Below are 17,434 nucleotides of genomic sequence, written 5' to 3'. Positions count from 1 at the left end.
GCAATATTTTTATTTAGGAACAGTTCATAGTTCATAGTGTTATATATATATATATATATATATATATATATATATATATATATATATATATATATATATATCCATATATATATATACACACACAGTAGAGCAGAGCTGGTCCTGGAGATCTGGCACTATGTCTTTTTTTTTTCTTCCTGATTTTCCCGCTCTGCTGTCTATTGATTACCTGGATCAGGTGTGCTCAGGCAAAAGGAATGTGGAGATACCAGAGTCAGCTAATCAGCAGCAAGCAGTGCTGAGAGAGCTGGAAGGCATGCAAAGAGTGGGAGATATTTGGCCCTGCACTGAAGGATGAACACGGCCGTTTCCTGTGAAGCTACGTTCATGCCGGGCGTGTGACGCGAGCTCTTGAATGCGCTATACGCTCATGGTGTTCACACTGGACAAGCAGGGAGGGACCACTTCTTCTTCTGTTTTTCTACCGTTTACTAGCGCGTGTCCGCCGCCTACAGTTGGAAGACGATTTAAGCGAAATGTCACAGTGGTGCAAATCTCGCAAATCTTGTTCTAGGTTTTTTCCCCTCTATTTCAACATGGTTGTAGAAACTTGCCTATCGACACGTGAAAATGGGAGTTTTGAATGTGGAAGCCCAAAAATGAACATTTATGCAAGTTTACATAAAAGGGAATAGTAAACATAGCTCAACCGCTTTGTGCTTTTGCATCATTTGTATAACATCAGTCTTAGTTATTAAAAACATGAAAATTGGAGTTTTAGCCACTTTTACGCACCAATGTTTTTTTTTAACAACTGCCAGCTAATCACATTAAGCTGCTTTGAAACAGTAATACTGCATTTTACTGTAAGATGGATTTATGACTACGTGAAAAAGTATGTACCTTGATATTACTCATAAAACCAGAAGAATCACTGCACTAGTTTGATTCTTTTTCTTATTTTTTTTTTTGGGCTGCACGCTGGCGCAGTGGCCCAGACTGGCGACCTGTCTGGGGTGTACCCCGTCTTCACCCAAAAGTGGCCAGGTTGGGTTCTTGCAGCCCCGTGACCCCGAAAGGGATGATACGGGTTAAGAAGATTATCACTTGACAACATGTGACAGCTATTATTGTAGAGACCAGAAAACCCAGAGTTGAGTTGTTTTTTTCTCACTGGTAGAATGTGATCTAAATATGTACTTGGTGCAAAGGGGAGGAGGATGTGGGAACATTTCAGATCCTTTCAAAATAAAAACCCAAGCCTCATTTGACATGAGCTTTAGAGTGGGATGTTTAAACACCTCCATATGAACAGAACAGAGTGTCTCTATAAAAATATGAAGTATCACAGTAAAAAAAAAAGTTAGTTTAATACAAATCTACATTACAAGAACAAATTATCCTGGATGCTGGAAGGCCCCGCCCCTATAGACTTGTATTACATCTGAACCTTACCATAATGAGTATAAACATCCAGAAACTTGTTGCTTTATGCTGCTTCATGGTCCCCCCCACCTTTTTTATAATCACCCTTCTATCCCTCCCTCTCTAATATCCCTCTCTCTTCTTCCCTCCTTTCCTGTTCCATCTGGTCCAACACAAAAGATTTTCAAAAATGATTCAAATGAATAAAGTTTGATTACAAAAGGGGTTTATTCAGACATACCTCTGGTGTGTCAGAAGATTCATAACCCCTGTTGTTAAAATAAAATATGTCCAACACAAGAGGCCTTCAGCTCTCATCTGTTTGCCCAGCTGTTGGACAGGACAAGTTAAAAATAAATAAATACAAAAAAACAAATTATCCTGGATGCAGGAAGGCGATGTGGCTAAAACCAAAACAATAGAGGAATGACTCACAACAGTCTGAAAGTGGATTCAGGCAGTGAACCATTACTGAGCTCCTGAAAGTCCTTGTGTGAGTGCATGTGTGGACACACTGGGACGTGGAATGGCTACAGTATTCTTGTAACTTGATATGCCTTTGGGTTTTTGAGAAGCTGTTTACTCCTCCTATGGCACTCTTGTGCAACCCTACTCCAAGTCAGAAAAGCCTGCAGAGGCCTGTAACAGTCGCTTATTGATGATTCAAAACTAATGTTAAAAGGGATATAAACAGCACTTAGTTTTGACATCAGGCAAAAGAGAAAGTGACCTTTATGCAAGAGATTTTTTTATGTGGGAAAAGTGAAACAGAATCGGCAGCATGAATGTCTGCTAAACGGTGTGGTTTCAGTGTTTCGCCTCACAGCTGTGTGGCGTGCAAGTCAGAAGGTCAGAAAAAAGGACAAAACCGACGAATCTATTATCTACAAAGATGGGGGGTGGAGCTTTATTAAATCAATTCATAAGTGCATTTTAAACAAGGAGAGTCAGATTACATCTAACTTTATGGTCTACACTTTTTACTAATGTCAAATAAAGGTCACGTCATGTCAGAGCTCTCAGATTGTAGGTGAGTTAAAAAAAGAAACATTTTTGACCACTGTAAACAACTTTTGCCCTTCCTCCTTGTCTTTTGCTATTCATTGAATTTAAGTCTTCACTTTGTCTTCAGCCCTGCCCCATTAGAAAAAACTGTAAATAAATAATCGTAAAAAAGGTTAAGACAGCTTGTTTTAAGAGGCAGAAAAAACGTGATACAGCACAAACCTATAAGTCTAAGTTTTGTGCATTGTTTAGCTCTGTAGAAGTGTGTATCAGTATTTGCTACCAACAGCAGCACTCTAAAGCTACATTCTCAAGCGCGTTCCAGCGACCACTTCAAAAAAAAAAGTCTTTGTAAATGTGCGCAAATATGCCATACGGGTTTTAAAAGTTAAGCGAGAGTGAACTTTGACCAATCAGGGACTTGGATATGCTAGTGATGTATAAATGGTGTAACTCACAGAAGTGCCAGCTGTTTAAAATTTGAAAGAGAAATCAATAACTGTGTTTTGAGCCCGGACAGATTTCTATGAAACCAAGTCTTTTGATTATTGGAATAGAGCTGTATCAGGTAGCGACAGTGCTGTATGAGCACCATGAGCTAGACGCGTGTTTCGCTGTGCTAAACACACTAAACACAGCATCGTGTATTAAAAAGCTCACGTCACTTTCCCGGTGTGAATGTAGCATTATACTGGACATGGTGGAATTGTTACAAAGCGACACAGAAGATGAAGAATTTACGAAATTTAGTGAACTGAAATGATAAATAGTTTAGTGGACTTGTTGGCATGTTCTTTATGTTACGGTTATCTGAATAATTGCTCCTATGTTGTGCTTATATACTAGATTCTTCCTATGCTTCATGAAGCTAAATAAGCATGAATGTGTTTCTGTAGTGAAGCTTATAGATATTTAGTCTATTATTGTTATCTATGCCATTATTATGATTTCCCTATCATGATGAAATGACCGTTCTTGATCCTGTATTTTGTTAAATATTGTGTGGGTGGCCGTGGTGCAGCGGTAGGGCGGTCGAACCATGATCGTAAGATTGCAGGTTCGATTCCCGCCTTGCACGCCCGAAGTGTCCTTGGGCAAGACACTGAACCCCACCTTGCCTCTGGTGGGAGGTTGGCGCCAGTGTTCGGCAGCGGAGCCGCCGCCAGTGTGTGAATGTGTGTGTGAATGTGTGTGTGAATGGGACTGTAACTGTAAAACGCTTTGGGCCTTCGTAAGAAGGTAGAAAGCGCTTTATGAGTAAACGCCATTTACAATTTACCAAACCCCAAATACATTTCTCCCTAAAAGTGTAAAGTGTAACTTAGATATGATTTTTTTTTCTTCTTCATTATGCCTTCTTTCAGTGGTGCAACATATGCTCCGGAGCGACTTTTAGTCCAAACAATACTGTGCCTGTGATAAATTCTCCATATACCGTGTCACAAAGGAACTTTAAAAGCCTCAATTATTATTAAAGCCTTAAGTAAACTTTAAAACCAAATCAATATCGTATTAAAAGTACTTTTCTATAGTTGTGAATTTGATGGAGTGGAAATATGTTTATGTTTTGAGGAAGACGCGCTGATCACTAAAAACAGTTGCACAACAGTTTCAAATAAATATGTCAAAATGAAACAGATGTTTACTTTGTAAATGAAAGGCAATAACAATCACTTTTGTAATTTCATTACATTATTCTAGCAAAAAAAAAAGTATCCAACTTCAGTATTTCTGCTAACTCTTCTGAATATCAGTGGGAAAAAGCTGCACAAACACGTTTTCTATGTAGACCATAGAAAGTGCAAATAGTCAACCTCCTGTTCCTCTGTTCTTTTCAAAGACAGGAAGGACAGATAATTTAGTCAAAGAAAGCTAATAATCTGGCAACAAATGAAGGAAAACGCATCTCCTGTAATTATTATAAACCTGTTTTGTTTTATGTATGTGTCAGTGGTTCATGGGAGGGAAATAAGGTTTAATCCAGAGGAAGTGTCAGTAAGACATTGGTGTGTTAGGGATTGCCGACCGTCTCACACACTCACATACCTCGCCGTAGCCTTAATGAGTCGTCTCAGCTTGTTTCCTGCAACGTAAACTACCCCAGCTCACAACATCAGACTTATTGAGATGAACAATGTTGCTGCAGCAAGGAACACTCCTCTATTAATTTACTTCTATACACAAACCAACAGGCACATAAACAAACAGCCTAATAAAGCTGAAAAGCAAACAGAGCCGTGATCGTGATCCTTCCAGCCTGCTGCTGTAAATCCTTGTTTACTCGCTCTTGCAAACGTTAATGCACAGATTCATGAGAGTGTCAATGACAGGGAAAAAAAATAAACGTGAAATTTGGGGTACTAATGACTGCCCAGATCAAACCCCACAGCATGCGTACGTATGGTTTTGAGGCCTTTCCGTTGCTTGGAATGACTTTAACAGGCGGCTTGCTTGAGCCAGGAGTCCTAACTCAAAGACAGACAGTCAAAGCAAACACAGAAACCCATGGTTTCATTGGCTTTACTTGCTGAATCATCAGCAGAGGGAAGGGAGAGGAGAAAGGAGGGGTGGAATGTGGGCAAGTCCCGCCAGAGTGCCAGGTTATCGCGGTGAACTTGTCCCGCTCATTGCTCTCTTCCCGCCTCACTTAACCTCCCCTCTCTCCTAAACGCCCCCATCCCTCAGGTAATCTCATCTAGTTTTTTTCTTCCTTCTCCCTTCAGGGAGACTCCGCCCACCTCATCAAGTACCCGGGTGAAGTATTAGGCCCTGTGCCGGTACCTGAAGTGTGCGAGTGCCTGTGTGCAAACTAACAGAGGTATATTCAACAACAAACACAGCAAGAGGCTGTCTGCAGTCACGCAACAGTGCGTGTGTCCCGCTGTAACCCAGGGGAGGTCTGACATAACCCTGTCACTCCTCGTGACTGATGTCGATGACTAACACATCGCAGACAGAGCGCTCTGCTGTCTGCGCGTCGTCTGCTTTTCAAAAGGTCTTGTGGCACTAAGGAGACACCGAAACCCACAAAGTTTATTATCGACACATTATCTCAACAGTCGGGTTGCTCATTGTGGGACAACTCGTGAGTGAGCCTGCTGCACGCAGAAGTCCAGTCATCAGACTTCAGTCTCTAAAAAAAATAAAAAGCAAAGATGAAGAATTTTTCAAACTGCCTGTTTGTTCACGGAACGCCTTCAAGTCCTAATGTGGTCACATTTAAACTGACATTTAGCTTAATGCAGTGCATGTTATAATAATTGGAATCAAAACATTCTAATTTATATTTATGCCTTTTCAGCATCTTGACGTCCCATCCTCACCACCGAGAGGTTGCCGTCTCCTTACATTATGAATAATGAAGCAGATCTGATGCACATGTTAAATGTGTTACGAGGCTAAATGTCCTCCGTGGTGTGAACGCCGTATAATTAACTGGGAAAATGTGCAAAGACTAACCAAACCGTCTCCGGTGCATTTCATGCAGCAGTTGTGATGAGAGGAAAAAAACAGACTACATTAGAAAAAGTGAAAATAAAAGTTTGTCAAGAAAATACTGTTTTTAAACATCCAAAAATGATGCTTTATTGAACATTTAAGGGTTTATAAGTGTTTGATATCCTTTTATCCTGACATACTGCATGTCCGATCAAACCCAGTCCTCAGTAAAAAAAAGAAAAAAAGAAAGAAATATATGAAATGAATCAAATAAAAAAAAGAATTGTTAAAATAAACTGTGAAGATAATGAGTAGAAGAATAATATACTCGGAAAAATAGATTAAAGCTCACCACTATGGTTTAAAAAAGATTGTATTGAAATGTGACATGGCGCGTTTTTAGTCCAGCATCTTTCTACCCGTCATAGGTCAAGGGTTTTTGCGCTCATTATCTACCCCCACTGCAAATATCATTCACCTGTTAAATAAATTTGGAGGGACAATAAAATAGTGCACACACAAAAAAATATATATGAATTCATTATTTTACAAAGATAAACGTGGTAGAAAGTCAAGGTCAATGCTCGGCAGGCTTTAGAAGTCTTTCTCTATGATACAAGATATGCTACTGTCACAATGGACATGTGTCTCCGTGTTCAAGAACCCGCGTTCAGCTCATGGTGTTCGCACATATGTACCTACAGTTGGAGGAGGCTTGGTGCAAAATGTCAAAGCGGTGCAAATCTTGTGAATCTTGCTCCAGGCTTTTTCTTCCGCAGCTCTATTCCAAAATATGAAAGGTTGGGTGTCATAGAATTCCGTCTGGGCACAAAGCGGCTGTCACAAAAAAAGGCAGATGGCTGAATCCAAATGCAGCAGGTTAATTTGCTCAGCTAAAAGTCCACAAAGCTAAATCGGGGTCAGGCAGGCAAGCAGGGGTCAGTAACAAGGATAGGAGCATCAAAGCAGAAACGAGAGAAGTCAGGATCCAGCCGAGGGTCGGGGCAGGCGGCAGGCAAACAGATTCAGATACAGAAACGGGTCTACAAATCAGAAGATCAGGATATAACGCTCGGTAATGAAGGCAGAGTGGCACAAACAATACTTCACACTGAGGGAGGCTCAGTGCAGCGTTTAAGTATGCTGTGATTGATTGAGTATTGATTGAGTGAATGAGAGTGAGGTGTGTGGCATCCAGGAAGTGTGTGCTGGGGTTGTTGGGAGATGTAGTGTGGTTAAAACTCTGGAGATGGTTCCCGCTGGTGAACAGGGGGGAGACAGAGCTCTGACTTCTGACACCGCCATTATTGATTTCTCCTTCATGATCAGAAAAGATGCTACCCACATGTCACTACCAACTGCCACGTCCCCCCCCCCCTGATTGGTCAAAATCTGGCCTGGTTTAACTGTCAATGCATAATCAATGGCCAATGGCCGTTTTGTACGAAGAGTCCGAAAACAGACTTTAAAAAATTGCACAGCGATGCATAAACGCAAACGTTTTAAGGCAGGACAGCCTGAAAGGCAATATTAAATAGACTTCTCATATGTAACATGAACAGAACTGGTTGCTTGAACTTGAGTTGCCAAGACCGGTGTGAACATAGCATAACACAAGCAGGAAGGACAAATGAAACTAAATGAAACTTGGCAAAGTCTGAGAGCGCTTTAATACCAAACCATAACTCAATCATCAACCCATGACGATCTGAAGGCGCCCCCCCCCCCCCCCTCCCCCAGCTCAACATGACTAAAACCTCAGTTCAACATTAACACATTAACCAGATTCTCCTCCACTGCACGCAAAAACACAAATCCCTAACTCACAGGCAGCGAGCCCTTCTTCGTTTCATCTCCGGCCCCAGTGCTTCCAACACACTCAACCCTCAAGAGCTGTTGAGGGAAAACTGGCCCAAATGTTGTCGAGAACTACGGAGCAACAGTGGAAAATCCTCTGACCATGTCCGCACACTCTATAACAGTCTTATTCCAGCATAACTGGATTTTCACTTTACATCATTACATAAAGACTGTTCTCTATTTCATGATTTTAATTGTTCAAAGCGGGAACAAAGACTGGAGAAATACGGCCTGGTTTGTCACACAGGAACAATTTTACATTTTACTGCCACAATTATTCTCCTGACTATTAAAAATTCTTCATGGCACAAAACAATCAAGCTCAAAAAACCTAAAACGCAATGAGTGTTTTACACAAAGGGTGGAATGCGTCTCTTTGTTTAAAATTAAGTGAATTATTCCACACAGAAAGACATTAATTTGCCGCATTAATGTCACAGTCATAGCTTAAAAGCTTTTTCATAAATTTTAGAGTCTGTTTGGAAACAACTAAACTAAAGAATCATTACACCAGAAAAAATAAAAAGAAATTCAGCCTTGAAAACATGTTCAAGAGAAGGGTTTAAGCATGTGCACATTAAGAAAACTTACCTACTGGTATTTAGTGATCAGAATAGCTAAGGGAATAACAATGGATCCTTCTATTTAAGCAGTTAGGGACAAGTAATATGCTTGACTCTATTAAAATGTAGGTCACATAACTTGACTCCACTACTAACTTAAGGTGAACTTTAGAAGTTTTACCAAACTCAAGTGAGAGTCAGTAATGAGGCTGACTGTTCAAGGAGTCTTGAGAGAGGCTGCTACAGTCACTGCTTCAACCCTTTGAGATTTCTATGATAAAAGGTCAAAGCCAGAGACGGACTACTAGTAGTTTGGTGGCAAAATGTGATTACTGTATTTTCATATACAAGGCCCACCGAACTACAGTCAGAGATAAATCCATCAGTCAGTCAGACTTTGTTGACAGATTTCACAGTGACCCCTGAACCATATTCGCAATAACCCAGAAATTTTCAACTCGTAAAATAAACAGACTGACATTTTAACAGGGCGCCTCTCAAAACCGCTTTAACATCAATAATCTATGGAGGCCCTGAAGTGCAAATCACACCAACAAATCACTCAATATCAAAGATCACAACAGCAATTAAAAAAGGAAAACACATCCTTACAAAAAAAAAAAACAATATTGGATTTTCGGAATACAGTACCTGCCGTTTCCAGTTTCTTCTTGGTGTTATTTTTTACCATTTCATTTTGATTTCTAGAAAATTAAGAAATGTCTCATTTTTATTTTCCATAATTTTTTAGAATACTGGAGTTTTGTTTGTTTTTTTTAAATGCAATGCTTTTTATTATTTGTTTAGCTTTTTAAAATTATCATTGTGATCTTTAATGTCTCTGCGTTGACTAATTTCTTGGTGTGATTTGAACTTCAGGGCCACCATAGTGAGAAAAACCAGAATTACAAATATATTCATGTATAAAGCTCTGTAGATTATAAAGTACAGTCATTTTATGGAAAAATAAATAAATTAAGCCTTTTAAGTCTGTCTTATAGTGCGGAAAATATTGTAAATAATATGAACTCATAACAAACAACATTAAATAATTTCCTTCATTTGATTGTTTTAGAATGAAGAAGCTTGTTCTTTTTCTCTGTAGAAATCTAAGCCTTCTAGAGGCACACCTGGAGGGTTGAACTTCCTAACAAACGTGAAAGGCTCGCCTTGACCCACCACGCTGCAGTGACATACTCCCCTCCATGCTGTCAGAATTGTTGCCCAGCTTTGCTAAGCACACTTACAGATAGACATCAGGATCAAGGCTGCTGGTCTGCTGGTGGGGACCCCTGCCTCCAAGGTCTTTAACCTCCACGTCTAGAGGAATTTATTCTACACCCCAGGGGTGTTTAAAAGCGCACAGTCTGAGCGGACAGAGTTCAAAGCCTGCTCTGCAGGGCACCTAGCTGCAGCTTTGATGTGAAAATCGTCAGTACCGGTCAAGGTATCAACTGAAAAACCTGTCTGCGGACAATAGCAACAGGGAAGGAAGCCAAACTAAAGACCTAAGGGGACATTTTTTATTTTTTTTAGCTGGAAGGTCGGTTAAAAGCAGCAGCCTGGGTCCAAAGTGGGTTTAATTTGTTTGATACGTGTAGAAGAGACAGGTGGAGTTCTGTAAGGAGTTTTGCGGTAATTGATTCTTTAAAAAACAGAAACCAGGAGCTTGTGATGTTCAGGTACAGTTCGACTTGTATCAAAGTCTCACTGTGGGGATTTCCTTATTGTAATGGAGATGATCAGACATAACTGCACTGTTGTTTCAGTGTCAGGAATGCATGATGACTCGTGGTTTCCAGCAGAGATGGGGACTTGGACTTAAATCGGACATGCAGAGACTTAAGACTTGACCTTAGAGTATTCCCGCTATATTTGCGGGTGCTAGGGACCAGTGACATCTGCAAATATGACGAATCCTAGGATACGGACAACCAACCCCACACCAGTAAACAGTGATCGGTCCGAGTCGCTCTGAGTCATCGTGTCTATGGCAACTACTGTCGCCATTGCCATAGATACGATGGTGAGGAATTTTGCCTCATTTCGCGACAGCCGAAGGTAAGGCATTTTCTATGGGTGACGTCACACCTCGATTCGTCCATTGTTTTTGTCTATGCTGTAGACTGGGAGGAGCCAGTGCAAACCAGAGATGGCTGCAACACTTGCACAGAGCTTCCTTAACGTCTTTCTGAAAGGACTGAGATCTCTGTCAATGATTTAAGAGGATTTAAAGACATGATTGGGGTGCTGCACCTTGGCTACCACCTAAGTCACTTTGGCAAACTAATGGAGGAAAAATTATCGCAGAATATTTTACTGTTCACTAATTGCAATAAAGTAAATGTTCGTTAACATTTCCTATTTACGAACATGGGGCGATTATTACTTAAAAACGTTATTACTATTTCTATGGGAAGTTAAGACAACGATTTAGTGCAGGGATCAGGAACCGTATAGTTTGCGAGCCAATTATGGCTTTTTTTGTGCTAGCATCTAGCTTAGCTGGGACTTGTTTATCTTTTATTGGGTTAAATTGAAATTTTTGAACTATGTGTGTAAAATTTCAGTTTCTGTGAACGCACCATACGCCGAGCATCAGCAGTACGATAAATGACGCAAAACTTCACGGACTGAGTACAACCTTTTGTAAAAAAAAATTGCACATCACCTAATGTAAAAAATAAACACTGACGAATTGACTACTGAAATAATCATTAGTGACAGCCCTAATGGTCGCCTACATGGATGGGGTATTTTTCTTTTTTTTTTTAGTTCCAGAGGGCTAGTCAACGTGACATACTTTGATCTGGGTTTCAGTTGATTTTGAAATGTTCCTTTACAGAAACTCCACCGAATCAGCAGAAAAAAAGAAATGTTCTGCTGACTCACTTAAGTGTTCATTGTGGCTGGACGAAATAATAAGTCGACTTTTCAGTCACAAGTTTATCCCTGTCCAAAATGTTCAAATTGAAGAGCAGTATTTCATATCTAAACATGGGCTTGTTTTCAAACTGTGTACATTGACAACCACCCACCTGAATACACAAACTGCACACTCCTTTGCACTTCTCATACTCTGACACGGGCTCCATACGTTTTCTGAACTAGTTTCCTAATGAAACGAGCATTCACGTTCCACACACGAACATGTTCCTATATATACACACACGCACACACACGCACGCACACACACAGTGGGTGTTTTTTTTTTTCTTTGGCTCGTCTAAACTGGACTTTCTCCCGGAACCTGAGCTGCAGCCCAACCACTCCTGCTGCTGCTGTCACATGCATGTGCAGAAGTATTGATTTCTTAAAACTGACATCAAACTATTGTGTTTGGACCAGTGTTGCTGAGCGGTGCCAGAAACACCAGCAAATGCCCTTCCTGTGGAAAGCATGGATGAATGTTACAGATGAAGAAACAGGCTGCAGCACACAGGAGAATGTGCTTGTGGACGCAAAAACTAAAAACTGTATGCTTCTTACAAGTTACCACAAGTTTAATTTAGGACTTTTTAAGACTTTTATATCAATCAATCAGAATTTAACTTCTATTCCACCAGAGGTGGAAAGAGAACTAAGAATGTGTACTTTGGTAAAATAATTAATATCCTTTTAAAACTTTTCAAAAACTAATAAAAGTATTGAGAAACAGCAATTGTTTCATGTCTACAATGTACAATTAATAGTTGCTGTTCTGACATTTAATAAATGTGATTCCTCCTATGATTCCCCCTCTAACCTGCTTCCTCTGATATTATTGTGGCAAAATCATACACACATAAAAACTGGCATTACATTAAAAAAACATGAAGTTGTTAAACTGTTAATAATTTCAAACTTTTTAAAATTCATAACGTACCACTTGAATGATTGCCAAAAAATAGAATAAAAAGTTCATGAAGGCATGAAAATGGCGTTTTTTCCATGTTCATCTGGCATTTCTTTGATGATGGACATAAATGAAGAAAATTAGGCTTAAAATTATGTATTTGAGTATTTATTTCTTCAAACTGTTGTGAATCAGGAACAGACGACAAAAAGATGTTTGAAAAAGAGGCTACTGGTGATGTAGCGTCCCGCTCCTCTTAAACAGAGAGCTCTCAGCAACGTGAAGTGGGGGTGGTATGGAGGTGTGTTGATTTTGGCTAAAAACGGCATGATAAAAACTAATAGACAACTTGGGAACGCTGATCGGAGTGGATTTTTAACGCTGACTCAAGTGTTAAGAATGAAAAAAAGAAAATCAAGTTAAATGACGGCTTTTTGACCATCAGAAGGTCGGTTTGTTTTCTGAACTAAACCAATCGTTAATCAAATAAACAACATGCAAAGCACATGCAGAACGGACTAATTCAGGCATTTCAAAATTCACTGTCCTGTGACTGTTATGCCGTCATAATAAGTGACCCAAGACAGCAGCCTTATGACAAAAACACCAGGTAAAGAACTGATCAAGTCAGGGAAGAGTGCTCACTTTTCCCTGATAAACACAATGTAGTCCTCCATGCTGGAGTCCAGGAGTGTGGAGCATCTTTCCTTAGATACAATCTTTGTTTTTGGTAACGCAAACAGCCTTGATGCTGAAAATTAGGAATGATATAAACATCCAGTTACAAGGAAAAAAACCTTGGGAAAAAAGAGCAATTGAATTTATTTATCTAGTTTTGGACAAAGCACTCAGTGTGTTCCATACAAAGATGGATAACTGTTTTCATTAGAATTGATTTGAAAACATTTATCCTCTTCAGTAATTCCAAGAAATAAAAGAGAGGACGGCATCTGGCGAAAGCAATAACATGTTTGAATAAATACAACTGCATACACCAACACGCCTCTTCTAAATCTCACAATAATACCTAGCCATTTAAGATAGAAAGATGACACAAACTCATTTTCATATCAATCCCCTCACAGCACATCAGAGCTTCTGTTCTATATTTATCCAGCACTCTGATGTGCTCTGTCATAATTAAACATGCTCAAATTCCATGACAGATTATCCATCATATTGGAAAAGATTATATTTTTCATCTTTCAGTTAACAGCAGAGATCAAATCTGCAAAGTGTGGGACTCTAATCCATTTCTACTATTCGCATGAGCAGGTCAATGTAAATGTCTTGGAAGTATCAGGGTTTTGTAGCTGGATCTACATTTTTTTCTGCATATATTATAGGTTACAAACTTAAAAAGGTGCCTTTTTGATTGAAAGTACTAAAGAAAAAAAAACACACAAGCACTAAAGAAACTGCTTCAATTTTTTAACGAATACATTGCAATTTTATCATCATCAAATTAAATCAAACTTTGTAGACCACTTTTACAACTATAGTAGCTCAAAGTGCCAAATAGATATAGAAAATCAATTAATTAATTTAAAAAACAGCCCCTCTCACCCTCTGCGGGTGGTTTCTCAAAAATGCATTTTTTAATTCCATGTCATCCTATATTTACAATGTTGTTTTGGACTGAACATTCTTTGTTTACCAGTTTTTCTTCATAAATGTTTTAAAAAGTTGAATATTCTAAACTGGCAAAGTTGGGTGGAAACAAGTCTAAACTTCTAAACTTTCTGTTTGTTGTATTGTTGTTGCACCGGATAAAAAGGGGATTCATAGAAAAATTTGAGCCTCCAAAACAAATCAGCTTCAATCAAATGATCCATTATAACTCATATTCTACTTTACCTTTCTTTGAGGAAGTCCACAACTCTTTTGAAGTCGTCTATGCAGTATTCCCTCTTCATATCCATTAGGACACTGTCGGATGCCGACTGCACGGGGACATGGAGGAAGGCGTACACTCGCGGATGATTTAAAATCTTTGCCATCTCCTACAGAGACAAAAAAACAAGGAAATGAATATGAAAATTTAAGTTTGGAACTGGAACTTGGATGTGTTATTATTAAAGTTTTATTCACATGCACTCGTATGGGGCGGTTGACCCGTACAGGTGCTGCAGGTTTTTGGGTTGTCTGGACCCGTGGAGGCTCACAGACAGGAGCAGCTGCATCTTAAGGGGAACACACGTGTTTTGTAGTTCCGTTGAGGCTCGTACGGCCACCTTTAGGGATGTCATGAAAATGGAACGTACGGTTGTTGTGCGTGTGGTAAGTCTATTGCGACGTTTCTGTAAGGATAATGTAAGTTGCATACACTTATGAAGTTGACGTGATACTGTTGTTCGGTGCTCTTCTGCTGCACACTCGTCATTAATAAGGTGTGTGTACTAGGTACACGTCGACCACACGCAAAAGATGTGTACACGTGACACATAAGTGCCAATAGTACCCCCCACGATAATTCCTGCAGACCACCTCTGTGTACAGGTTTACCAAGCTTTTGGCCACGAACTGCCCATTCCCACCCATAAGGGCAGTAGTGACTAAGGCTGTATATAAAAAACTACTATCTACTGTTTCTTCAGCAGTCCCTTATTTTTAATAGATAAGACAACATGAATGTATTTATTTTTGCAACCGGACTGTGATCATACCAAGATGAAAACCTATAGATACACTGAACCTTGGCTCATACAGTGTCTTTATTTCTTTATTTATGGTACAAAACTACTGATCATTGTAAGGCTAGAAATCATAATTAAGATTATTCACAAAAAAAAACCCAAAGGTAAATAGCTCTGTAAATTGTAGCCTATTATCAACTAATGTAACGCCTAAAATACAGCCTTTCCACATACTTACAGATGCTGGCAAATATTTGCTGCACTGAATAAAGCAGCAGCATCTCACTGTTGCCAGGCTGAATAAATTGAAGATTCCATTAACATTCCTGCCTTTCAATGCACTCTTCTTTTCCCTCAGACCTTCTGTAACACAATGTCTCTTTCTCTCTTCCTCATATTTTTCTTTCTCCTTATTATATTGCCAAAATAAAAATAAAAGCAGCTCAGGGAATTCATCATGCCCCCACAAGATCTGAAGTCCCAGGAGTCAAGGTTTCTTCAGCAGAGACCCTTTATGTCTGACAAGTCGATAGCTGTTCTGCACCATGCAAGCCCCCCTTTCAAAACAAAATGATTAAAGAAAAGAAAAAAATATATTCGCCAATAATTAATGTGAGGAGGTAACTTTTTGTGTTTCTTAAAGAAAATTCTACAAAAATGATGGTACACTTTGAAACTTTCTATAACGCAAAATGCGTTCATAAAAGTGAGTTTTATGCAATTAAAATCTAAATATGAATGTGGCACACAAAAACACCTGATTTACTGTGAAGAAAAAAGCCTTCCAATGCTAAACCTGTTCTGAATTTAATGTGTGAATGTCTTCAGAAAGTCGACACACCATCTAATTCATTATGAAAAATAGCAAAGCAGGTGAAATTAAAGTAGAGTATTTTCCTGCACTATAAGCCTTAATCTTTATCAAAAATAATCTGGATTGATTGTGGTTGGTCTTACTGATTTTAAAGCGATTTTGTTTATGTTCTGTTTATTTAATGAGTTGCTAACAAGGTTGGATGCTATTGTAAATACGCTAACGGGGCTAACATGTGTCGCACTGTATTTTTCAATGTGTTCCTAACAAGGTTAGATGTTAGCGTAGTCACAGAAACTTTTAGTTTTAGCAGTATCAGTCTGCTTTTTTACATGTTGGAAACGAGGTAGTTACAGGTATTGTGAATATACTAACACAGCTAAAGTGTAGCGATGTTGAACTGTGTTGTTTTTGTTACGTGTCACATGTTAGCGTAGTCACAGAAACTTTTAGTTTTAGCAGTATCAGTCTGCTTTTTTACATGTTGGAAACGAGGTAGTTACAGGTATTGTGAATATACTAACACAGCTAAAGTGTAGCGATGTTGAACTGTGTTATTTTTTTTACGTGTCACGTGTTAGCGTAGTCACAGTAACATTTATTTTATTGGTTTTAGTCTGTTTTATTATGAGCTGCACACAAGGTCGGATGTTATTGTAAATACGATTTGCGGCTAACGTGTAGCAATGCCAGTTTTTTTTTAATTTGTTGCTAGCAATATTGGAATATGGCATAGTTATAGTAACATTTTTTTTAGCAGTATCAGTCTGTTTTTTCACATGTTGCAGACAACATACCCCAACTTAGCTCCCTAACTACTAAAAAAATATCTAGTGCCGGACTATTGTATAGGCTGACAACACTATTTACCCTGGATTTTAAAAAGCAAATACTTTATTTTTTTTATACGGCCTATATGACGCCATTGATTTCACAAGGTGAAAATCTACACAAAACAAGCATTTTACAAAGACTATTTAGGAATCCAATGTGTTCTGAAGATGAAACCATTGATGGTTTATTAAAAAAACACATTTAAACACATTTCTTTTCTGAAATTGTTCGAACACAATGCATTATGGTCCATATTCGCCAATCCAGTGAGCATCGATGCACACTTGATGGTCGAAGAGACTTCTGGGAACTTTCTATGGCACTCGATTTTGGAATTGTACATTGGGACAGCACTACAAAATAGCAAACATACTATATAGTGCACTGTGTAGTGAGTAGTGAAGGAATTCTGACATAGCCCTAAGGTTACTCTGTTAACGTGTTTAATAAAGTCTGACTGATTCAAAGACTTATCTCTGATTCTTTTGACTCACTTAACGGTCCTTATAGTTCAGTATGCCTTATGTATGACAGTAGTTCAAAAAAGACATCAATTTCCTTGATAGTGCACCGTAAAATGAGGTGTTCCCTATTGTGCTGTACCCAAATGTGTCTAATACCACATTAAATTCTTTGGGTTTTTTTTTACTATAAATTAAACTCAGAAAGAAGGATTTTTTTTCCGTGACATTTTTCCCTAAAACAAAATATCAAAGAAACGTTTATTTGTTTAGTCTACTGAGACATATAATTGTACAACAAATATTATCTGGTAGCATGATAGGAAGCACAATTGTGCTTTTTTGTGCTAAAACCTAATTAGAAAAGGGGCTTCTCTTAAAGTACTTTTCTCCAATAGTAAGGGTTTTTTTTCTATTTATTTGGCACTCATTTCGACACTAATTTCTTTTCTGTAAAAGAACTTGAGAGTCCACAGATGTCACATTTTTCTGACAGACATAATCAGAATCATCAGCATGCTAATTACCGAAAGAAAGAGAAAATGGAAAAAAAAAGATGAGAAGACGGGATGATTTTATGATTT

At 38.8% G+C, this 17,434-nt stretch overlaps 1 protein-coding gene across 4 annotated transcripts in view; it reads right to left on the bottom strand.

Annotated features, from left to right (window-relative positions):
• The window catches only part of cdkal1 (CDK5 regulatory subunit associated protein 1 like 1), a 259,064-nt gene that overhangs the window by 90,134 nt on the left and 151,496 nt on the right, over nucleotides 1–17,434 (bottom strand). For all 4 annotated transcript variants that reach the window (XM_023963815.1, XM_023963816.1, XM_023963817.1 and 1 more), the window contains one exon: nucleotides 13,963–14,108. In XM_023963815.1, the coding sequence (XP_023819583.1) occupies nucleotides 13,963–14,108 (146 nt within the window). The remainder of the gene's footprint in view (nucleotides 1–13,962; nucleotides 14,109–17,434) is intronic.

Source organism: Oryzias latipes, chromosome 16 (genome assembly GCF_002234675.1).
Source record: "Oryzias latipes chromosome 16, ASM223467v1".
NCBI lineage: Eukaryota > Metazoa > Chordata > Actinopteri > Beloniformes > Adrianichthyidae > Oryzias > Oryzias latipes.
Note: the sequence above shows the minus strand (reverse complement) of the source record. Positions and strands in the feature narration are given on the sequence as shown.